General features: G+C 41.6%; 2 protein-coding genes and 2 long non-coding RNA genes across 8 annotated transcripts in view; 2 read left to right on the plus strand and 2 right to left on the minus strand.

The window, feature by feature from the left end:
• LOC135100060 (carotenoid isomerooxygenase-like) overlaps positions 1-2,265 on the plus strand; it is a 16,246-nt gene extending 13,981 nt beyond the window's left edge. The window contains exons 10-13 of one of the 2 annotated variants that reach the window (XM_064002943.1): positions 93-290; positions 567-659; positions 1,112-1,267; positions 1,670-2,265. In XM_064002943.1, the coding sequence (XP_063859013.1) occupies positions 93-290; positions 567-659; positions 1,112-1,267; positions 1,670-1,903 (681 nt within the window). In that variant the 3' untranslated portion in view covers positions 1,904-2,265. The remainder of the gene's footprint in view (positions 1-92; positions 291-566; positions 660-1,111; positions 1,268-1,669) is intronic. The other variant, XM_064002944.1, reaches the window with a different exon arrangement.
• Positions 2,266-2,853: 588 nt separating this feature from the next.
• Positions 2,854-15,928, minus strand: LOC135100061 (uncharacterized). Of its 4 annotated transcripts, none has more exons than XM_064002945.1 (8): positions 15,771-15,928; positions 14,754-14,834; positions 7,322-7,481; positions 6,777-7,008; positions 6,065-6,331; positions 4,706-4,957; positions 4,186-4,550; positions 2,854-4,010 (listed from the first exon to the last, which is right to left on the minus strand). In XM_064002945.1, exons 2-8 carry the CDS (start codon positions 14,805-14,807, stop codon positions 3,703-3,705), a joined length of 1,638 nt encoding a protein of 545 aa, XP_063859015.1. In that variant the 5' UTR covers positions 14,808-14,834; positions 15,771-15,928; the 3' UTR covers positions 2,854-3,702. The 4 variants fall into 4 exon arrangements, with proteins under 4 accessions (XP_063859015.1, XP_063859017.1, XP_063859018.1 ...); XM_064002947.1 differs by having other exon boundaries at positions 7,322-7,564; positions 15,771-15,832; XM_064002948.1 differs by lacking the exon at positions 14,754-14,834 and having other exon boundaries at positions 15,771-15,898.
• Positions 15,929-16,916: 988 nt separating this feature from the next.
• Positions 16,917-18,221, minus strand: LOC135100062 (uncharacterized). The gene is made up of 2 exons (XR_010268511.1): positions 17,433-18,221; positions 16,917-17,325 (listed from the first exon to the last, which is right to left on the minus strand). It is a non-coding gene; the product is annotated as an uncharacterized LOC135100062 (long non-coding RNA).
• The window catches only part of LOC135100063 (uncharacterized), a 26,855-nt gene continuing 19,357 nt past the window's right edge, over positions 17,503-25,000 (plus strand). The window contains exon 1 of the long non-coding RNA XR_010268512.1: positions 17,503-17,642. This is a non-coding gene — a long non-coding RNA (uncharacterized LOC135100063). The remainder of the gene's footprint in view (positions 17,643-25,000) is intronic.

Raw genomic sequence — 25,000 nt, forward strand, 5'->3', positions numbered from 1 at the left:
AAAGTGTCAAATGTACCAAGGCTTTCAACTTTGGCTTAGTTAACGATTGAAGACGAGGTAATCATCGTCACCAACATAGTCCACTCGCACAGAACGCAGCATACGACCCCACGTACGCTCAGATGTTCCGCGGGCGCCCAAAGAGGTGGGTGTTGCCCCTCCAGCCCGATAGGGACGCCAACCAGCACACGAACCTGGTGACGCTGCCCGACAGTCGGTGCCGCGGACGGTGGGTCAAGAAGGGCGTGGTATACGTCACTCCGGAGCTACTGGCGGACATCGGCTGTGAGGTGAGGCGCTGCGCTCTCTTGTTTGTGTCCAATATCCATGTAAGGTTTGTTCTCGCTGGCCATTCTCGTTCTTAGCTTACCTTACTTGATCGTGGTCCTGTCTTGAGTGTCTCTGGAGTGTGTGTGTGTTGTTTCATCACCACTGTTGGAGTTTTAGTTTCCTACCCAGTGTTTTAATGGATGCTTTCCTTTCTTTGTCTGTTTTTGTGAAGGAAACAGAGGAGGTTGGGAAAGGAATAAAATTGATTGGGATATTTCATTTGCTAATTCTACCAGGTGCCGCGAATCTATTACGAGGAGTACAACGGACGCCACTACCAGTATTTCTACGCCATCTGCAGTGACGTGGACCACCCCAAGCCTGGCACTGTGAGTGTTACGTCACCGCGTCACCTGCACTTGTACCTGTCACGGTGGCTGGTCCATGCGAGAAGTGACTGGTGTTCTCTTTATTCTCATGACACACTACTTAGATCGTTCCTACATACCACTTCTAGCCACGCACTGTTATCATTATTCACAAAACCTACCATTTGTGCCAAGTATAAATGTAGGTTATTCCACTCTCATTCATCTTAAACTTTGATGCCACAGACAGTTCTTCCCTTTGCGCAATCCCTTACATTACCACATATTTAGTTTTGTGCATCTGCATCAGCAAAACGCGAGGCTCACTCTACTTTTTGAATTGTTGAATGAAAACTAATTCAGTCAAGATTGAAGGCTTTTTTTTTTTCCGTCCGTCAGTCGGTCGGTGCTTCTGCCTGCCTTTCTGTCTCTTGCTGCATAAATACTTATTAGTGTGTCCCTATACTTCTCAGTCTGTCAGTCTCCGTCCGTCTTCGTCTATCCGTTTGACTTGTCCTTCACCACCACAGCTGGTCAAGGTGGACGTGGTCAACAAGCAGCACTACGAGTGGAGTGAAGACAACGTGTATCCGTCAGAGCCCATCTTTGTACCCACTCCGCACGGCAAGGTGAGGCTGATGCCCGGCTTGGGGACAGGGACAGTGGCTGGAAAAACTGGAGTTTCTAAACTATTGTAGCTCATTTCTTCAGTTTTCTTCAGTTTCATTATTTGATATATTCCACAAAAACCAACTATTCCTTGATTAGACAAATGAGTGGAAAGGATGTTAGGGGAACTCATGGGGAAAGGGGAGAAATGCTATATATTACTATAATTAAAGCGCACGGTCACCCATCCAAGTACAAACCAGACTCAACGATACTTAACCTCACTGATCGGACGGGAAGAGGAATATTCAACGTGATGTGGTCGTAAGATAATAATTTTATGCTCCTGCTTCACCCTTAGTTTCTTTCTCTTTCCTTATCGTCTCTAATGAGCACCTTTCCTTCCTGACGCCGGCCAACAGCGAGAGGACGACGGCGTGGTGCTCTCTGCCCTGTTACGCGCTCGAGGATTGGACCGCCAAGTGTGCATGTTGGTGCTGGACGCCTCTTCCTTCACCGAGCTTGCACGGGTCGAATTCCTCGCTCCAGGACCCGTGCCCAAGTGTCTTCATGGGTGGTTTGTTCCTGAAGGCACCCTCACCGTCCACCGTCCCGAACAGACACCCCAGGAAGCCGCTGACCCCCCTGCGTCGTAATGTCCACAGGAGAAGTGAGGCAGGATGGTCGTTTGGGTGTTTTGTGCATGCAAGATAACGTTTCCGGGAGTTGTTTTGTGTGCGGTTAATAGTGTGGTGTGTTTTGTTGTGCTATGTTTGTTATTAATGTGTGTGTGAGTGTTTTGCAGTCAGCTGTTTTCTCTATATCTATGTAGCAAATTTCCTTACTAGTTAGTATTGAAGTAGTATTATTAACCCATTATTTACCACAGAGTAATGTGAATGTAGATAATTATAAACGAACTACTGTATTTCTTTATCACGTGTTTTTGTAACCATGATATCTCTTGTAACTGTACAGATCATTTTGTTTTTATTTATTTAACTATTTATCTGTTTATTTACTTATTTTCTTATTTCCTTTATGCAACGAAAAAGAGACGAAGAACTGCAAAACTAACTTTCCTATTTATTTTCAGTGTTTCACTTGCACTAACGTATCACATACAGCGTCTTTATTCGTACTACAGGGATTGAAATTCTTATCATACTCCCATAACACACACACACAAGGAATGCTCGGATATTCAGCATTCACGAGTCGAGTTTGGCAGTAATTCAGTCCCTCCTTGAGTCATACCTATTTTCTTTGGATATACATTAAGGACAAACTTGTACAAACGTCCAACTTGGCAAAACAACTCGTATACACCCTCAATATTGTTCGCTTACGGAGATAATCTTTAATTTTGATACATTTTACTAGTCGTATGTTTTGATGGTATTATAGGAACGGGAAAAATGTTCAGGATATCGAATTGATGCCAGTTGCTTGCAGACTATATGTGGAGCAGCTTCACGAACCAGTGTGTGTGTGTGTGTGTGTGTGTGTGTGTGTGTGTTCAAGACCCATCTCTCACGTGTGTCAGCTGTGTTCCCTACACAGCCTGCCTTTCATCAGAACAGGTGAGTTAGTAAAACTACTGCCATTGTATGACCTTAGGGTATATATTTATATATACTTTTCCTTTATGATTATTTTCAAAGCAGTAAAAGTGCTGGTGTCTGACATGAGCAAGATTAATATCTCTGAGGTATCCTAAAACTCACAGCAACAAATATAATTGTTAAGAACCAATCTAAGAACACAAGGAAAGTAATAGTTTACAGTATTTACAAGAGAAAAAATCATTTACCTTAATTACAATGGAGAAAAAAGTTTACACGATTCACAGAAGGAAGAAAATGGTTTTCAATATTCACAGTAGTTGAATATTTAACACGATGCAACAGTGATTACTTCTCAAGACTCAAGTGGTGGAATGAGGAACGTGGATTGGTAAGAGAGGATGGACATGGTGGTGAAGATTATGGAGACAAACCAAAAGGAATGAGATGTAAAAGCATACGAAGTAATCAAAGCGTGTCAGTTCTTCGTTCAGGTTCAAAGGCACCAAATTAATATAAACTTTAAAAAAAGTTCCTTAGTATCTAGGTTTTATATAGTTACATATCACATCCTTCTCCTCAGATATAGATAATCCTTTTGGCCCTTTTCTTTAGGGACTGGAACTTTAGTGGGCTTTTTTACTTTTTTTGTAGTCCTTCACTGTAGGCCCTCTTACATAGAAAAAGACGGTTCAAGACAGTATGGAGAGCACGTGAATATCCGAACCATCTCCACCAAAGTGACAAATATGATTACGACAATATCCTCGCTAAGATAAGGAGGGAGGACTATACAATTAATGCTACTTAAAGATCATCTTCAGTATGGCTCAAAGCAATAGCGTAGACAAGATCATGAACTACAATGCTATCCTCTCCTTCAGCTCGACTCAAGCGTCACTATCCTCTCGTTCCTGGTCAGTGCTTTGGTCTTCCTCTTGGTTGGGTGGTCTTATCGGGAGTTCCTGTTCACTAGGCACTCCATTCATACTCTGCTGGTGACTCCCGCAGCACTCGGAGCAACAAGACTCAGACGCTGATGATATGTTCGATAACGGGCGCCTCCTATGCTTGTGTGATGGCGTGGAAGTAGGTGTGTTTTCCCTCCTGGTTTCCGGCTGAGGTAAGGTGTCTTCATAGTCGTAAGGAGGCAGTAGTGTGGGAGAGGACCCAAGGCTGCGGTTGGTCATGCTAGATTCTGTCGAAGGGAAACAAGGGTGAGGATCTCTGAAATCAATCGTGAAGCGAGAGTCTTACCGATCATTGCTTACTCCCACCTGCAGGGATGAAGCTGTACGTACATGAAGTCAACCACTTTAATTTATCTTCCATCAGGGTATTCACATACATGCATTGGTTACTTAGGCACTCACCTGGAGGGGAGAGGTATTGAGCATTGCCGACCTGTGCCTGGAAATCTCGAAATTCTTGTACTGCTTGGGACGTATCGCTGGTGACTGTCGCATCAGTCCTGTGCAACTCCATGTCAGAGGCGTAGATGGAAGAGGTGTGCCTGTAGGCGGTCCCAGATTGCTTGGGACGCAGGCCCTTCACGCCCATCACCACGGACGGTCTTCGTCGGGTGTTTCCGAGGCTGCCGTGTGTCACGTCGGGATTGTCTCTCCAGTCGGTGGACCGGGCAGCTTCCGAGACCAGATGTCCGTCCTCACTCATGCCTCTGTTCAGGCGGGGTTGACTTGGTCCCAAACCCAAGGCGGCCAGGAGGTCAGGATCGTATCTGGAAGAGGCACCTCACGCTTCAAGACTCGTCCCTCGGGTTGTAATTGATGTCTTCGTTCCTATTAATTTCTATTCATTTAATTTTATACCTTATGTTTAAGGAGTGTCATACTAAAACATAAGAATATGAAAATGCAATAACAGGTATCTTACTTTGGAAGCTGATGTACAGTAGGACCCTCTGCGACCTCGTTGATGATGGCCTGAGCTTTTCTTTTGGAGCTGCGTTTCCGCTGAGGCTCAGACTGCTGCACCTCCCAACCCTGGTCGCGCAGGCCCGCTTGCTGCCGTTGGCGCTGAAGCTGTTGCTGGAGTCTTACGCGGGAGGCCGGGGTGTAGGACAGATTTCTGTGCAGTCTCTGCTCAACTGGAGTCAGGTGCGACCGCGGCAGGCGAACAGACATGCTGGAACCGAACACAACCAGCGTTATATTGGAACTGCAGAACTGAAACCAGTGACAACCATAGAACGTTTCCCAGAGAAAGGCAAAACTCTCATAGAGAAGGAGAGGAAGGAAGTATGACATAGCGCTTTATCAAAATATAATTTATTACTTCAAATTCTAATTCCTTCTTTTATATATATATATATATATATATATATATATATATATATATATATATATATATATATATATATATATATATATATATATATATATATATATATATATATATATATATATATATATATATATATATATATATATATATATATATATATATATATATATATATATATATATATATATATATATATATATATATATATATATATATATATATATATATATATATATATATATATATATATATATATATATATAAAATTTATTACTTCAAATTCTAATTCCTTCTTTTATATATATATATATATATATATATATATATATATATATATATATATATATATATATATATATATATATATATATATATATATATATATATATATATATATATATATATATATATATATATATATATATATATATATATATATATATATATATATATATATATATATATATATATATATATATATATATATATATATATATATATATATATATATATATATATATATATATATATATATATATAAAATTTATTACTTCAAATTCTAATTCCTTCTTTTATATATATATATATATATATATATATATATATATATATATATATATATATATATATATATATATATATATATATATATATATATATATATATATATATATATATATATATATATATATATATATATATATATATATATATATAGATAGATAGATAGATAGATAGATAGATAGATAGATAGATAGATAGATAGATAGATAGATAGATAGATAGATAGATAGATAGATAGATAGATATATAGATGGACAGATAGATAGATAGATAGATAGATAGATAGATAGATAGATATAGATAGATAGATAGATAGATAGATATATCAGACACCTTTGCGTAATAGTTAGGAAAGGGAGCCTTCAGAATGAGGCTGTTCCTCACCTGGTGGATCGGTCCCTAGGAATGTAGCGAGAGTCGTCGCTCTCACTCTGGCCGTAGTCTTGTGCGAGCTCGGGAAGCAGTTCTGCTCGTCGGATTGGATCCAGCCCCAGGTAGTCAGGGTCTTCCCTACTCAGGCGGTCCTGTGCGAGTCCCTGCGGTCCCATGTAGCAGGCCTGGCTGACACTCTTGTGGGACGGATTCCGAGCAAACTTTCGTGAGTTTTTTCTCTGTCTTTCTCTCTCCTCGGCTACAGTGCTGGCCAGAATCCTGTGGGCACGAAATCAATGTAATGCTACTGAAATAAAATAAAATAAAATAAAATAAAGATTTCTCACAAAAGCGTCGTCTGGGTGACAACTTCTATGTATATTTTTTTCCTGACGCTGCGGGCCGCTCGTGACCTTTCTGCTTTCTGTTCATCCCCTATCCTTTTTTTTTTTTTTTCTTTTTATCAAGTTCTAATCAACTCTTTTTCTGCCTGAATGATTCGTCCACACTAACGCCTCAAGCATCTCATTTTTATCAAAGGTGGAACATTAGAGATTGTAAAGGAAAACTCTTTTCATGTTTGTCACCAATAGATTACAAGCTGCAGTCCCATGTAATGATAATGTTAAACAGACATTCGGTCAAGACTGCTCAACTGCAAGTGCCGTGTGCACCGCCCACGAGGGATGAGGAATGGAAAGAACCAACGCTTAGGAAGCCTTACATGACGCCTTCATTGGAGTCCGTGACGCCGCCCGAGATGGAGAGGCGGCGTCGGTGGTGTCGGGAAGAGTAAGTGCCCATCTCGTTCTCGTCGTTCAGATGAACAAACTCATTGCCTCCATAAAATGTTGAGGCTCCGATGGTGAAGAAGTCGTCTGACAAAACTTCCCGGAGCTTGCGATTCCTCAGGCATGCCACCACGCAGATGACGACGGCGCTGAGCAGCAGCAGACCTGGCAAAGGGAGGGAAGTGAGGAGGAAGATGAGGTAACAAAACTTTTACAGACGTGAATATATCCTTCACGAAGTATACATGATGAGTTTGCGACACCTTAACTTACTTAGCTCGTACACACTTGACAAACCAAAGTTTACAAAAAATAAAATAAATAAATAAATAAATAAACAAATAAATAAATAAAGTTTGAGAAATATTTATGTGTACAACTGTTTTTGTTCAGTAAAAAAAAATAATGATAATAATAATAATATTATTATTATTATTATTAAAAGGCTCCTGTCTCGTCGCCCTGCTGCAGGCCTCACCTCCCAGCCCCAGCAGACCCGGACCCACGCCCAGCAGCACGGGGTCTCTATTCTTATCATCGTAGGCGTGCGAGGTAATGAAGGTGCCCACAGCCATCAGGATGATGCCCAGGGCAAAGGTACACAGCACGTAGGGCGCGCCGACCACCACGGGACGAACCTGGTAAAACACCAACACCTTCAGAGTTCAATACAACATTCGCCGGTGACTTGCTGTGTAGGTCACCGTGAAGCACTCGAAGTCTGGGAAAGATAAGCAAGAATAAAGGATATATTCTTTATCTGAGGAAACTGTCCAGTATTCTACAAGTGAAAACAAGCAGACTGGTGTTTCAGCTTTACACCAAAATTGAATGAATACAACTAAAGAGATAATTCATTGAGAAGTATTATTATCATAAATTATTTCGGATTTGAAAAATTGTATGGAGGGAGAGGAGGAGGAATATTAGATGGAAGAGGAGGAGGAGAAGGATGACGAGGAGAAGGATAAGAAGGAGGAGAAGGAGGAGGAGGACAATAAGGAGGAGAGTGAGGAGGATGAGGAGGACACGGCTCACAGGACAGCGGTGAGAGGGACAGAGCCATCAAGGCGAGCATGACGAACGGCAGTGACGCCACGTATCCTGTTTTCTTGAATTACCAAATACACGACTTGCCAACTCTCGAAGCTCTTGGGGGGATGAATGTTGTAACCCTGGCGTGTGTGTGTGTGTGTGTGTGTGTGTGTGTGTGTGTGTGTGTGTGTGTGCCACCTACCTACCACACTAGTCTTTGTGAGGTCTTAAAAAGTCAAATTTAATTAATAATAAAGAAAATGAGAGAAGAGGAGCAGAGACGGCTAGGTAAATACTGTGAATCGAAGACGGAAATTAGAAAGTTATAAAAGATGGATTAAAAGAGAGGGGAGAGATTACGAACAGGGATTAAAGTAGGTGGAAGACGATTAGGCAAATTCGAGGGAAGAGGAGAAAGAGGAGAAAGAGAAGGAGGAGGAGGAAAAGGAGAAAAAAAAAGAATAGAAAAAGAAGACGCACAAGACGAAGAAAGAGGAGGAGGAGGAGGAGGAAGAAGAGAAAAGAAAAAAATATAGGAGAAAGAGAAGAAGACGAACAAGAAGGAAAAGGACGATGATAAAGACAACGGCGAATACCAAGAAAAACAAGAACAATAACAAGAAGCAAAGAAACAAGAACAGTAACAAAAAAAGGGAAGATGAAAATAAAGATAATAGTACAAGAAATAAACATTATGGATATGAGAAAAGGGGAAAAGAGTAAAATTGGTAATACGGACAAGGAAAGAAAAAGAAAGGAAAGGATATAAGAGATGATGAGGAAATAATGAAGAAAAAAAAAACGTGGGTGATAATATAAATAATTCAGGTTTGCATTTTCTTTTTTTTATTGAGAAATGTTCTAGCAATTCAATAACCAACTGATGGATAGATATACGCACTAGTTCAGGAAGTTATCATCATCATCATCAGCGGTTATTTATTTATTTTATTTTTTTACAGATCATCCGTTACAAACAATTTCACCACCTCCGATTTTTTTTTTTTTTTTTTTTTCCCCCGCATCTAGCACACCCTAGTCATCACCACCACCACCATTTCTACTAGAGCCTTGCTTCCTCACTACCACCATTATCAGCGTTATCACCGTAAACTTTCCACCATCACACTTCTTACTGTTTTCATCACCGTCATCACCACCACCACCGCCACCACCAACACCAACGTCACCACCACCACCCATGCACGTTTCTTTATCAATATCATCATCAGCACAACATGATAACACCCTTATATCTCACCACCACCACCACCACCACAACCACCACAACCACCACCACCTGCACACTCGTTTAATTTTCATTATCTTCATTATCTCACATTTTTCACCAAGCTGTAGTAACACACGCACACACGCTCTCTCTCTCTCTCTCTCTCTCTCTCTCTCTCTCTCTCTCTCTCTCTCTCTCTCTCTCTCTCTCTCTCTCATATATTACTTACACTCGGCCTATCTTCTCTTTCCTTGTCATATTGTTTTCATATTTTACATTGTTCATTACAAAATCTTCTTGTTTCGTTCATACACACATACTTTACATGCATCCATGGCGCTGTGTGTGTGTGTGTGTGTGTGTGTGTGTTCGTTTCACTATACATATGACCAATTTATCTCTATTATACCCTCTCTTTTTGAGTTCCCTTTACTATCTTTTACTTTCCTTACATCATCTAATTCCTTCTCACATAAAGAGAACAGAAGCAGTAAAGGTGGTAAGGTGGTCACTTGGTACTGCGGCGATGGTACACAGGCCATAATAAGCTCAGGAAGTTTGGTACTCGAGACACTTGATACCCAAACCACTTGGTCCCCGAAGTGTCTCTAGACTCAGACGTCTGGACTACAGGCATCGTGGAGGCGACATGTGGATCGGCATACACGAATATAATGTTCACCAACCTATCCATGTAATTATTCAACCGCATCCACCCATCGACTCAACTACTCAACACATCAACAACTCAGCCATCCCCCATTCCACTTACCCACCCATCTATCCAACCACTGACTCTCATCCATCCATTCATCCACTCGCCCAGTCACCCACTTGCCATCTTTCCACCCACTAACACACCCATTCATACATCCACCCATCCACATAACCATTCACCCTCTCATCCACCTACCCACGCATTGATCTGCCCATCCATCCATCTATTCATACACCTACACCTACAACCCATTCATCCATCCATTCATCTATCCGATCATCCACTCATTCACCCTTCCATCCACATATCAATCCATCTACCCATCCATTTATCCAGACATTAATGTATCCACCTATCCACACATTCATCCACACACCCATCCCTTTACTCACTTATCTATTCACCCAGTCAAATATTCATCCACACACCAATTCGCCCATCCATGCATCCACCAACCCAGTCACTCAACCATCCACCTACCCATTCACTCACCCATCCACCTTTCCATTCACACAACAATTCCACAAATCAATCAATCGACTCATCTACCTACCCACCTACTCGCATATCCTTCATCCACTTATCCACTCAGAGAGAGAGAGAGAGAGAGAGAGAGAGAGAGAGAGAGAGAGAGAGAGAGAGAGAGAGAGAGAAGGGGGGAAGACGAGGAAACACACAAAAAGGCAGACAAACAGACGGACAAACAAAAAAAAGAAGACTTCATATATGTAAATACATGTAGTTAATTGATTGTTAGCGCAGGAAATTTGACGGAAGAAACCGCTAAACATGGGGATAAAGAGCTTGACCTGATGAAGACACAGCCAAGCCTACCACCTGGTGCTCCCGCATCCACCCCCTCACTCACTCCGTATTCGTTTCTTCATTCACTCATTCACTTAATAGATTAATCACTCATTCAAACACACACACGCACACAAACACAAACACACACACACACACACACACACATTATATATATATATATATATATATATATATATATATATATATATATATATATATATATATATATATATATATATATATATATATATATATATATATATATATATATATATATATATATATATATATATATATATATATCAATGGCTGCAGGCATCGGGCTACAGGCTACAGGCTATAGGCAGCAGGCTACAGGTTTCAGGCTGCAGGCTGCAGGCTACAGGCTACAGGCTATAAGCTGCAGGCTCCAGGCTGCATGATACAGGATGCAGACTACAGGGTACAGCCAACAGGCAGCAGGCTGCAGGCTACACGCTATTTATGTACGGCTTGTTTGGCGACACCTGTGCCCTCCCCATGAACCCTTCCTCCAGCCCTGTCCCGCCGCGCCCCAGTCTAGGTGATGACGTCAGCCGATGACGTCACAGGTCCGTTAATTTACGTTCGTATTTCATTTTGAAAATGACCCCTCCCAAAAATGGCGCTAGGCTAGATTGCGTTATATATTCTGAATTGCCATATAATTTAACTAATACCATGAATATCAAAACATTTCGAGCTAGAGTAATAATAGAGAAATTTCAAAATAAAGTATTTAAAAAAGTGTTGGAACCTTGACCCCATTAAAACCACTGAAAAGTCCACACACTGTGCCTTAACATGAATGAAAAATACTTAAAAAATATGAACATTTTTTTTCAAACAATATAAAGTTAATTAGAGGCACAGATAAACTATTCACAAGAAAGAAGAGTAAAAACGTATTGGAAACCTGACACGATTAAAAACAATCGAAAATTCCACCCATTGTCACTTTACATGAATGGAAAACACTTTAAAAAATATGAATTATTTTTTCAAACAATTTAATGTTAGTTAGAAGCTCAAATGAAGAAATAAAAAAAATATAAACATTACATTTTCGATTTTTAACAGGACCATAAACCACTCTAAAGTCTACATATTTAACTTAACAGGAATCGAAAGCACTTTAAAGATCACGACCAATTTTTAAAAACAATAAACTCTTAATTAGCGACTGAAATAAATAAGCCACTTTGGGCCTTTTGAAAAATACGCCGAAAACAACAACGGTTATCTACATATAAACAACAGCTAAAACACTATATTTCCCTTAACAGACATATAAAAAAACACTTAAAAAATGGCAAAATATTTTTAGAAACCATAAAACCTTCTTAGAAACGGACATAAACGAATTTAGAAGTAATAAAAAAAAGTAAGTTTGAATCTAGCCAGGCTCTGACAGACCATCATGGCCGCCACGGCGACCTCAGCAGTGAAGACGGCGGCCACTCTTGCTTACTCATTATTTGGGGGTTATTTATTTATTCATTTTCAGGATTAATTTTGTGTGTGTGTGTGTGTGTGTGTGTGTGTGTGTGACCCGCTACTGCAGGATATATCACCTTATCCAGCCTTCTCTTCACCCTCCCACTCCTACCGGCTCATCCCTGCCCCCTACCAACCCGGGTCATCCACACTCCCCCAGTCTCCTTTCTTTCTGCTGTGTGTGTGTGTGTGTGTGTGTTGTCCTGCTAGCCGAACCTAAAGTACCATAATACCTAAGGACATTAATCTAACCAACACGATCTAACCTTTTTTAGATATGTACTTACAAGGCGTGTCACGAACATAAAACCGTACCTTCGAAACTTCTCGCAGTAAAATTCCAGTAAAAGTATTAGCACTTGATCCATCCTATCACAACGGCACCCTTGTTCAAACTGAGGGCGTGAAGTGTTTCCCGCCTGTCTGCCGGGTGACGGGCCGTCTTGGGATTGGCCAGAAACACACAGGAAAAGAGCGGAAAAGAGCGTGACTTGGGACTTGGGAGCATGCGCAGCAAAACCTGTCAACACACACACACACACACACACACACACACGTAAAGAGAAAGAGAGAGAGAGAGAGAGAGAGAGAGAGAGAGAGAGAGAGAGAGAGAGAGAGAGATTAAACACACACACACACACACACACACACACACACTGCCGCTGATCATTCAACAAGTCAAGGCCGTTTGAATATATTTGGACAGCCTTGGACCAGGTAACAGCCACCAAATCTGAAGTGTACACATACTATACTTTATTATCGGAAAAACTTAAACATGGTATAATAAATGCGTGAAAAAAAAAAAAAACAGAAACAGGTGAACAATTTTGACAGTACAACCTCTCTGTCTTCTTGTTATTAACGTTATTACGCTTTATAACTATTACTATTTTACTATTATAACCGTGATATTACGTTCATACGTCAAATACCACTCTGATCTTTTATTTTTTTTTCATTTGTTGTTGTTGTTGTTGTTGTACTCTAAAGTAGTCGTAAAATTGTTGAATACCTTAAGTCCGAGTACGTGTATGAGTGCATAAATATTAAACCCGATTACGAATACAAGCACATTACATTGTGTACTTGTGATGAATAAGAGAACGATCTGCGTGTGTGCTCGAACCCAAGTCTGCTCTCCCTCTCTTTCTCTCTCTCTCTCTCTCTCTCTCTCTCTCTCTGAGTGGATGGAAGGACTGATGTGCGATTAGGTGGGCGAAAGGATGGATGGATGGGTGGGTAGGTAGATGTGTGGGTGGATATATGTGTGAATGGATGAATTGTCGTGTGGAAGGATAGGTGAGTGTGGGTGAGTGAATGTGTTGGTAGTTGGATGAGTGGGTGAAATGGTGTGTGGATTGATATTTAGATGGGTGGATAGGTGGGTGAGTCTGTGGATCGCTGAATGGCTGGGTGAGAGGAGGATGTGAGTGATAAGGTGTGTGGATGAGGTGTGGATGGTGGGTTTGGTGAAGGTGAGTACATGGGTGGATGGATGGGTAAGTGGCTGGGTGGATGAGTACGAATGAGTCAGTAGCTTGGCGGAGGGTCAGTGGACAATTGATGGATGGGTGGATGTGAGTGGATGGATGTGGTTGAGTGATTGAGTGGATGGGTGGATGTGGTTCAGTAATTAGTGGATGGGTTGGCAAACGTTATATTGGTGTGTGTGGATCCTTCTGCTGCCTTCACGAAGCTTATAGTCCAAACGTCTGAGTCTAGAGACATTTTTGAGACCAAGTGATTTGGGTACTAAGTGTCTCGAGCACCAAAACTCAGGCCTGTTTGCACTCAGACCGATCTGTCTTGAGAACCATCTGACCTGAGTACCATGCGCCCCAGTACCAAGTGACTGTAAAAGGTAAGCAGCGGGCGTGGCCTTGGTGTTTCCTGTGACAATACCTAGTTCTTCATGGCAGGAAGCGGACATGTTCAAGCCACCAATTTCCCAGGCTTGGTGTAGCTACTTGTATTCACCTTTGGAAAACACAAGCTTCTCTCTTTTCACAGAATCTCGAACAAGTGTAGGCGATGACACACGAAATGGTTGTACTAAGGCGTAGGAGTGAGAGGAAGACAAGAGGAACGGAGAGACAGGGAAAGAAGAGAGAGAAAAAATAAATAAAAAGCCAGAGGGAAGAGCGGAAGGAAAGGGGGGATGTTTCGATGTAAGGAAGTTAGACGAGATGGAGGAAGAAATGCACAGAGGAAAAGAGATAGTAAAACATAGAGAAAAGGGGTAGAGAAAGAGATGTTCGGATTAGGAGTTGGATGAATAAGAAAAACAGGCATAGAGGGATAGGGAGAAGAAAGAAAAGAAAAGGACGGTAAGCTAGGGAGGGAAGGAGCAGAGAGGTAGGGGAAAAAAAAGAGAAAGAGAAAAGTAGAGACACTATAGATAGGGAGAATGAAGAAGAAGGAGAAAAGAAATAAATAACGGAAGAGAAGGTGAACAGAACACGATAATAGAACCATAGAATACCATAGAGAAGGAGAAAGAGGACGAGGAGGTGCAGGACGAAGGGGGAACTGAATGTAGTGGAGAGAACAGCCTTATCCTATTAGTGCGGTGCCTTAAGTCAATCAAGCAGTCGCTCTTACCCTGTGGTGGTGTGGTGTGTCACCGACGTATTGGTGGTAGAGGGAGGTGTCCATTGCTGACGGCTAGGGAACTCTTGGTGACTGGATGAGTAAGTAGATAAGCATAAAGGGGGTAGTAGATTTATAGTAACAGATAAATAAATGGAAGGGGAAATCCAACTAGGGCACGCCTGCGGATGTGTGGCTATATCCTTCACTTGTCTAATATGGAAAATTTTGACATTACGAAGTTTTAATGAAATAATCTTGATAGAAAACCTTCAGTCTTTACTCTGCTTTTTCTCCAAGACTCCCTTCCCTAGCTTCCATATTTTCTCAGTACCACAATTCTCACAAGTACAAGAAATCAGGAAATTGCGTTACTGCTACTGAAACATATGATGCAGAGTACATCAGCTATTACTGAGTTACTCCCGCTGCCTTCCCTCGTAGCAATTTCAGTATGGAAATAAATTTCAGTATGGAAAATTAAAGAAGAATAGATATCTTCCTCTTATTAATATGTATGTCATTGGTCACCTCACTAACATGGTTCACTTCACCATGTTGTGATTAATTAAGGGTTAGACTGGCAGCAGTATTCTTGAGACAACGAACCCATTGACGAGGTTCAGAGAGGGACTAATACACAGACGGATTAAGTTTAGTTGTCAGTCATTAGGATTATAAAAAAGATGAGAAGCAGAAAGAGAAACTTGTTTGCTTAAGAAACATACAGACTTTTTAGTAACAATACCCCTGATAACTCAAAGTATGTAAAGCCGTATTAAGTTCAGGCAGACTCCTAACCAGTGATAGATTCATGTTTCTTGGCAATGGTAAGAATAGAAATAATGAAAAGGGAAAGGAAGAAGATGATGAACCTATTTCAAGGTTACAGACGTCTTCCAAGAGCAGTATACATAGGGGGGCAGACCACAAACCCTTTGATAAAGGGTTGAAGGTAAACTTTCTCATATACGGTAAAGTTAATCATATAAAATCATAAAAAAAAAAAAAAAGCAAATGAGAACATACCTGAACGATGTGTAAAGGTCTTCTTGCCTAACTAGCGCAGAGCGTTGTTAAGATATGAAGCGAAGCGCGGCGTGACACAACCGGGCCCTTGACACACTCACAACTAACTATTACAACCCCTGCTGGACTGGACCTTACCCCGCCACCTTCAGCCACAGGAAACCGACATCCTCTGGCTCACGTCTGACTCACTTAGTTCTCTGTGATAAACCAGTGTTCAAGTGTTTTTCATTATTAAGTGAAGATGAACTGAAATGGGCTACACAGTAATAGTAAGAGATAAAAATGGAATATGGATGTGGACTTTATCAGGGAGTGAGTTTATCGGTGGTTTCATAAGGTTTTGTATTTGGGAAGCTCGTTCAGGAATATTTGGAAACTGTAGAAGCCTTTCACAAGAAGTACAGTGAAGGTTAAATGTTATTATTATTGTTTTCGTCCGTTATTTTTCTGTTATCAATACACTTTTTTATTTTCGTTTTGGTGTGGAGTCTTATTGATATTCTTTACTTCGCCTTTCATCTTGACCTGCCGGCTAGTTTAGTACAAGACTGACTTTCTTATATTTACTGCTATGGCGAGAATACTTTTACATTCTTGTCACACACACACACACACACACACACACACACACACACACACACACACTCTCTCTCTCTCTCTCTCTCTCTCTCTCTCTCTCTCTCTCTCTCTCTCTCTCTCTCTCTCTCTCTCTCTCGGATAGATCGTGTTTATAGCAACATTCCAAGAAGTCGGAGAAACTTTGCAATATATGACCTGAAGACAATACTAGGATGTGTTGCAACTTCCCCTATGTTCCCATTAATAGAGATTGGCCTTATTATTATTGTTGTTACTTACCAATGCCTTAATTTTTTAGCGTTCCCTTAAATTAATAAATACATTTTTTTTTTTTTACAGCTGTTCATGTTGTCATCGTGTTGGTTTTGCACAAATATCTAATGATATAATATCACGTCATATTTAGGTAATACGGTGCTCAACATTGAATTACTCAACCTAGGTATAGGCGGACTGATTCCATGTGTAGTGGTGTAGCGCGGTTTGGTTTAGTTAGTCCTCAACGTCAGTCGCTTTCTCTTACATGCTGGGAGGGGCGGCGGTCAAAGGAGAATCAAATATGGATAAGGCAGTTCAGAATGTTTATCAACTTGTCATACTAATTACTTACAAAAAAGTGTTATAAATGAAGTAAAAATAAGTATGGATCTGTTTGCCGCTTCGTGTGACAGCTATCACTGAGATTCTACACGTGGATGAGTGTCAGCCGTGGCCTCCGTATTTGTGTGCGATGATGAGGAGGAGAAGCAGCTGTTGTTGTGTGGCTGAGGCAGTGTGCGCCTGGCCCGTCCGTTGTGAGGTGGTTCTGTTGCCAGACACCGGTGTTTGTGGAGCTTATTCAGCTTCTTACTGGCAGCATCAGGCGCTCTGGCTATAATTCTGTGAACGGTGGTTGTCTGGAGTGTATGTTGGTGTGAAAGTGATCAGTGGTAGAAGCTGCTATCAGGAATCGCGAATATTTATCGTCCGGTAACTGAAAAGAAAATCTTTGATGAATCAACAATGAAAATACAAACTCGTGGTATTTTCATGACCCTGGTCGCATGCCACTCCATACGTAGCTCTGTGTGCCAGTGTTACCTGTGACGATGGAGTACGACGTGTGAGGGAGGCTCCTACGACGTGTGTTGAGGCGCCGAGGCAGGCGTCCCAAAACCCCTTGTGTTGAGCGCCGGACTCCACGGTCATGGCCGAGAAGCAGACCATTTTGGGGCTGGGCATCAAGCCCGTGCCCATGAAGCTGTTTGCCACATGGGAAGTGGACAGAACACCGTCCAACTGTATTCCAAGGTAGGTTACAGGCCCTTCCTTGTACCCGGCAGGTCGCAGCAGCTCCGCCCTGGCTGCTGGCTGCCGTGTAACAATAGACGCCTGAACCATGGCGGCAGCTCCTTCCTTCCTTTCCTTCCTTTCTACATCGGCCTCACCTCGTCCTGTCCTCCTCCCATTCCTGGCGCTTCTAATGCTTCACTGGGACGCGGTGTGACAGTGCAAGGAGTGCACACACGTCACTCGGTGAGACATGGTAATCGTTGTTAATGACAGTACACCAAGCCGGGTCGTGTTGTGTTTGTAGCTTGTTTTAAGGTCTCTAGTATGACAGCAGCCCGCATTGAGTGTCAGCAGGGTGTGACAGCGGGCGTGGTGGTGTGCGGTATCATGTATTTACGAAGGCGGCCAGGGGGGAAGGGTGTCCCGCTTGAGGTATGGATCAGCCGAGAGAGCGGGCGTGGGTTCCTCCGTCTATACTGAGTTTCACTTTGAAAACAACAAACAGGACGGACGGTCAGTGCTCGCCGGGCGCTCCTCTGTTGCCAGGTGGGCGGGTCCTGTCCCTCCCGTGTTAATGTTTACCTCCAGCCACGTCCACTGGGGCACAGGGAGGAACGAAAGTGAGGCCAGATCCCAGACCTCTCCATGCCCTCTCTCGCTCCCTTCCTCCCTCCGCCCCTCCTTCCCTCCCTTCATTTGTCCCGTTCCCTCCCTCTTGTCAGTCCCTCCTTCCTACCCTCCACGGGCAGTCTACTCCTTTCCCATCTCTTCTACCCTAATCCGTCCCCCTACAGGTATTACTGTTCCAGCAATAGGTGTCCTCCTACTTCCCTTCCCTGCACACTGTATGCTCAAGTATTATCTCATCATTTCTCCATTGTGATAGACGAGCAGGTCATGAGGGACGCGCATTCCTTTTCCACCCGATGTGTCAGCTGGCATGTGTGTGTATATAGAACGACTTCACTCTCCTTCGTATCTTAAAGTTATGATGAAATGTTGGCTGACTGTGTCGTGGCACTGGGATGAACTGAGAGAGGTCGTGTTTGTAGTTAGATTGACATTCAGTATACTGTACAGTCGCGTTACAATATCAAATGTCATAGTACGTGATTCTGCTTTTGATTAGATAATTTCTTGCAGGCCCTGTATAATATTTAACAGTGCCTATTAACATTGCTTTTTATTACTGTCGTATACTGTTAGTGATACACTTAACATGAGTTATTGTAGGCTATGCAGGACTGGTGGCAAATAGAAATATACAATATAATCTTTAGTCACATCCAAAGTGGCACGGATGCACAGGATTTCTTTTTCTCTCTCTTACATGTACAGTATGCACAGTTGCCATTCAAGATGAGTCAGCTCCTTGTGCCGGTAGTAGCATAGTATTGATCATACATACCACAGTGACTTGCACTGCGTTTAGCATTTCCCCTTAGTCTCGATTCCTCAGATTTGTTGAAAATCTAATGACTATTATGCGTTTTTTATTTTTTTAGAAGATCGTCAGCAGATCAGAGGACTTTAGATGGAGGGGGACACAAAACACAGTGGAAGTCAGTGTAACGTGTTAATCTACCTACCTCCTGCTAACTATGTACTTGTTACCTCGCACTTCTGGCGCTGAAGAAACTTGCCCTGGAGTTTAGTGGCGTGGACTTACAGCCAAGTAAGTTTGTTTAACGGGAAGGGGGAAGAAGGGGAAGGTAAAAACCAGTCCGAATAAGGAAATAAATGATTAAGTGTTTTCCTGTACGTAGGTAGGGAGGCAGCGTTGTCACCTTGGCAACTGTAAGCGAACGTGAAGCTGAAAATACCTACAAAAAAATCATTGAAGCATAATTTAAACATATATCATTTGAGATATAATGTAAAGGCAGTCTGATTCTCTCTCTCTCTCTCTCTCTCTCTCTCTCTCTCTCTCTTAAGCAGCATACTTAGCAGCATTTGACCACCTTAAGGAGAACAGCCTCGAGAAAGATTAGGAGGGAGCAGCACATGTTGGTGATTAATGGCGTGATAGAGAGCAATAACAGAGGACCATTAGTGCCGGGTGTACCAGTGATTATCACGGCAGCTGTCCACTCAGGCCAGGGATGCTTGTGTCCAGGTCCCGAGCAGGGTGAAGACAATTGCCTACCAGGACACTACAACATTGTGTATGTGTGTGTGTGTGTGTGTGTGTGTGTGTGTGTGTGTGTGTGACTCATAACTATGGCCATTAAAATTTATCATTATATCTATCTCGGTATTTGTGTGCTGGTTTGAATCCTTCACAATTTATTTATTTTTTTTTATCATGCTCGTTCTCATGAATAATTTGATGAGGTAAACGAATTTTGTATATGTTTTTATGTATTCCTCATACATTTCTCGAATGAATCACTATAGGATAAAGTTATGTATGGGCTGGGGAAGAAAGGAAGGTGAGACATCATGTGTAGACGTGAGAAGAGTTGGAAGGGGAAGAAGGAAAAGACAAGGCAGGGACATGAAGGAACAAGACTAAACAGCACGCCATAGGGACGAGTAAAGCATTCCTGTGAGTGGAGGAGCAGGAGGTGGTGGAGAAGAAGAAGGAGAAAGACAAGGACAGGGAAAAGGAGGAACAAGAATGACAGCACTCCATAAAAGGGACGACTGGGGCGAGACTCCGTACGTCATCACTGAGCCAGGCGCTGCGCGTGGCTACCAACTGACAGACTTCACTGTGCTTCACTGGTTAACCTGTTCACTGACAAGGAGTGGTTGTAGTCTTCATTTCGTTACTTTGTGTTGAAGAACTTGTGTTTGTATAGTTTGTATAGTTTAGGTGTACTAGTGTGTGTGTGTGTGTGTGTGTGTACATCTCTCCCTGCCGATAAGCTTTCGGTTCTTTCCGGTCTGATAACGACACCGTAGGTTTCCCCATACGTACTGTCGTAGAGTAATTTGTTGGATGGCGTAAATTATTTAGTACGTAGATGAAGTTATGTAGTGACAAGATGTGTTTGTATGTTTGTAGTGTTTACCAAATGTTTCCTGTTCGTTGCTTTGATATGGAATGTTCTGTCCACGGATATGATGTGAACCTCCCCCCCTCCCGTCTCTCTCTCTCTCTCTCTCTCTCTCTCTCTCTCTCTCTCTCTCTCAATATGATAGGACATTTTCAGTTTTAGAGAGAGAGAGAGAGAGAGAGAGAGAGAGAGAGAGAGAGAGAGAGAGAGAGAGAGAGAGAGAGAGAGAGAGAACATCGAATCCCTATTTTCTCCTATAAATCTGGACTTGAGAACACGAAGAGGCTCAGATGGTGGACTGCAGGATGAGTGGGCGAGCGGGCAGGTGGATAGAGGTAGGTGGACTGGTGGGTGGGTGAGTGGGTGTAGGTGGTCTGGTGTTCCGATGGATGAGTGTGGATGGGTGGATTGGTGTTCTTGTGGATGGTGGGCTAGGAGGCAGTGGGCGGTGGAGACTTGGCAAGCAGCAGGGAGGGTCTGAGGGTCTGGCGGCCGTCGTGATACTCCGTTCTGTGTTGTGGTTTACTGGTGCCTGATAACACCGATAATGGGCCGTTCCTCTCACTGAAATGCAGGGAAGACGCGGCCCGGGTGTCGCTTTCTCGCTGGTTTTATTTCCCTTTACTAGCAGTGCTGATGGGAGTCGTGGAGGTGGTGTTAGTGGTAGTAGTAGTAGCAGTAGAAGTAGTAGTGCATGTTCTCAGCGATTTTATTTAACCAGTAGTTGTAATAGCAGTGTTGATGATGAGGTTGTTGGTAGTAGTAGTAGTATATGTTTGTCGTTTTCAGCTATTTCCTCTGTAGTAGTAATAGCAGTGTTGATGAGGTAATAGTAGTAGCAGTAGTAGTAGTAGTAGTAGTAGTAGTAGTGTTACTTGTTTTCAATTTACCACATGAAAATTAGGTTTTGATGTCACATTTACTATGATATATACTGTATTTCTCCCCCCTCCTTCACTGAAAATTAAATGTATTCCAAATACTGTGACGTGACGCCATCTATTGATCATTATGTGTATTTCCCTGAACATTAGCCGGAATCAGATAGTAAAAGTTTGTGATTTGCCATGTTTCTGTCATATTTCCTTCCTTCCTTACTCATTTAGTCTTCACTCCCACGACTTTAATACATATTACTTGGATAAATATAAACTTGACACACCGCCTTATGTGAACACGTGTGTCATGTGTGTGACTTGGGTTCGTGGAATTTATTCTGATATACATAGTGAGCGTGGGTGGAATGAATATGGTATGCTTGCTAGTTTTTATTTCAACCATTCTTCCTCCCTAAATCACTTCTCTGTGAATTAACATGCCTAGACTACTAATATTGCAGAGACATGACTTTATGCTAATGTACATGGCGAGCATGGGTGGAATTAATATATAGCTTGAATTTTAGGGGGTACATTTCAAATTCTTCACCTCCCTACATCACCCTCCCACCAAAAAAAAAAAAAAAGAAAAAAAAACATTACATTTCTCCTAGGAATTAATATACGGTATTTAAACTAGTGATATTATAAAGACACGTAACCTTATTCTAAATGGATAGGATAGATGGGAGTTTTTTGTAAATTTTCACAAACATTACTTCCTTAAATCACACACACAAGAAAAAAAATAATAAATAAAACTTGCATCTCTTTATGAATGATCGTACCTAACCTAGTGATATTACAGAGTGACATCATTCATTACCTTCCACGTTCATTCCTACAGTTTATTCTTCCACAATCAGTCTGCATGCCACGTTTCCTTCAGTTTGAATTTACACTCCCTTGATTCGGCGTTGCGTACGTTAGTCTCAGGAGCGGACTGTTGCGTGGTGTCCCTTACATTGCAATGCTCAGGGTTGCCACAAGGGGATGGGCAGCAGGCCTCGCTTTGAATTGAAATACCTGAACGACCTTGAAACGCCTTGTCTCGGCCTCTCTCTGTTTGCCGGGTGTTGAGGAAGAGGCGGCACGGAAGGCGTGTAGTGTAGGTCGTTATGTATGTGGCAGGTAATGATGGTCTACTACTACTACTACTACTACCACTACTACTACTACTACTACTACTACTACTACTACTACTACTACTGTTGCTACTTACATACACTGCTGCCACACAATCTGCAACAACACAGCTGCTATATATAACATCAATAATGATAATAATAATAACAATAGTAATAATAATAACAACAATAATAGTTATAATAATACAATACGACTATGTATAGAGGAGAATTATGGTAATGAGAACAATAAACCAGCGTTGATGTTATTTCGCTGCGCTTACGTCATCCCCATTCTCTCTCTCTCTCTCTCTCTCTCTCTCTCTCTCTCTCTCTCTCTCTCTCTCTCTCTCTCTCTCTAAGTGGACAAATGTGCGTCTCACGGAGTTTTCCAGCGCTGGTTAAAATTGAGTTACCCGTGTTGAGTTTTTCTTTGTGGGGACTGAATGTGACCGTCATTTTCATTTTGCTCCATTTTTTTCCATTTCAGGCTTATTATTGCATTAAATCTTACTTGAGAGAGAGAGAGAGGTGGGGTGGTAAGGGTGAACCGCCACTACCATTATCAAGAGAAAGAAAACGAGGGAAGGGACGTAAAAAGTAAACAAACCCATAAACACTGCAGTCATAAGGCGCCTCGTGTGGTCATTGTGATTCAGGTGAGTGCGTCCAGCAGGTGACTCAGTGCCTCTTTACTAATTCCCTCACGCCCTCCTTGGATTCACCGCCTTCCTGTATGTAGTTGTAGCTGGTGGAGGTCGGGGGGAGGCTGGGATAGGGGCGTGCTGGAGGCTTGGGGATGCAGGTGAATCAGCAAAGACTTGGGAAAGGAAGACAGTAAAGTAAAGGAAAAATAGGCGGTTGAAATAATACTATATTTTCCTGACCTGGATTTAAACATTGTGGGGTGAAATTACGGTGTTTACTATTGGATACGTAAAAGTGATGAGATCTTTTTTGGGATTTTAGTCGAAGTAACTCTATTGAATGCGTGTGAAGCAGGTACATGTCTCTTTGTTATTAGGGTTTGTCATAATAGAGATAGAGGTGCATAAAAAAAGGCTTTTTGTGGATATGCATTGGCACTTGTGTGGAAATGAAGAGCGTAAGTGAAACAGACAGGGAAGTGTTTCAGTGAATGATGAAGTATCGGAGATGTGTACCTACAGTATGCATTGATTGGCGAATGTAATTAATGTTAGGAAATATATCGAATTTGATTGGGTCTTCATCAGCCTTAATTAAGAGGCCACGTCAGTTAGAAATGGAAGGACGCGCCCGCCGAAAATAACCTTGTCTTGAAGGTGAACGTGTAGGTGATGTAGGCGTGTAATGAAATACGGTATTGGTTTGCATGGACGCTGCTCCGTTACGATGAAGGGAAATAATAACAAGCGATGAATGTTTGCTGTTCTCGTAGTCGAAGTAGCCACGTAATAAAAATACCATGTTAGTTTTCATAGAGGGTTCCCTTGTTGCGATTAAGAAGCAAAACTACAGTGAATTTTGTGTGGTTCCGCAGAAATAAAGTATCAGAAATGTCTAATCAGTTTTTTGGTCGTAATTGAGGTAGAATGGAATGCAGTCATAGTTTTATTTTATTCATTATTATTATTATTATTATTATTATTATTATTATTATTATTATTATTATTATTATTATTATTATTTTATTTATTTATTTATTTATTTTTTTTTTGTATCCAAGATTAACTGACGTTTTGAGAGTCATGAGTTTTTACGTTTGCTGGAGGTTGATTCGCAGGAAACGACGTTGAGTGGGTGCTTCTTGAAAAGGGATAATGGAGTAGTGGTGGTTTCCTGCAATTTCCCTGAGTCTCTTATGTTCTTATGTTCTTAAATACAAGTTGCCGGCACATGCGTTTAAAGTAGGTAAAAGAAGTTCAAGTGAATTTGTGTGAATGTGGAGGGCATTGCGTCACTGTCTCCTTCTAGATGAAAACAGTGATAAGGGATTCAGTAAATAAATAGATGATTAAGTAAATAAATGCATATGTATAAATTAATTACATATTCATCCCTCTGGCTGACAAATTTTGCAAGACGCTTTCGAAATCAGGACTTGTATCACATGTCGATCACATTGTAAACAGATGCTGATTTAATTTATTCATTAGTTTACTTTATTTTTATCATTTGTGACTTGTTCAGCTTCTCTCAGACGAATAGATGGGTTATTGAGGCGGAGGAAACCCAATGGCAGCCCCGCAAGTCCTCAGAAGTGCCAGAAAGTGTAGTTAGTTTCGTTATATTTGCATGCCACTTCACGTTTCTAATATCCTCACGGGTATTGAGAAATGTATTGTGAAAACGTGTCAATTTGCTTTTTTCTTTAATGTACGTATATT

Source organism: Scylla paramamosain, chromosome 4 (genome assembly GCF_035594125.1).
Source record: "Scylla paramamosain isolate STU-SP2022 chromosome 4, ASM3559412v1, whole genome shotgun sequence".
Classification (NCBI taxonomy): Eukaryota; Metazoa; Arthropoda; class Malacostraca; order Decapoda; family Portunidae; genus Scylla; species Scylla paramamosain.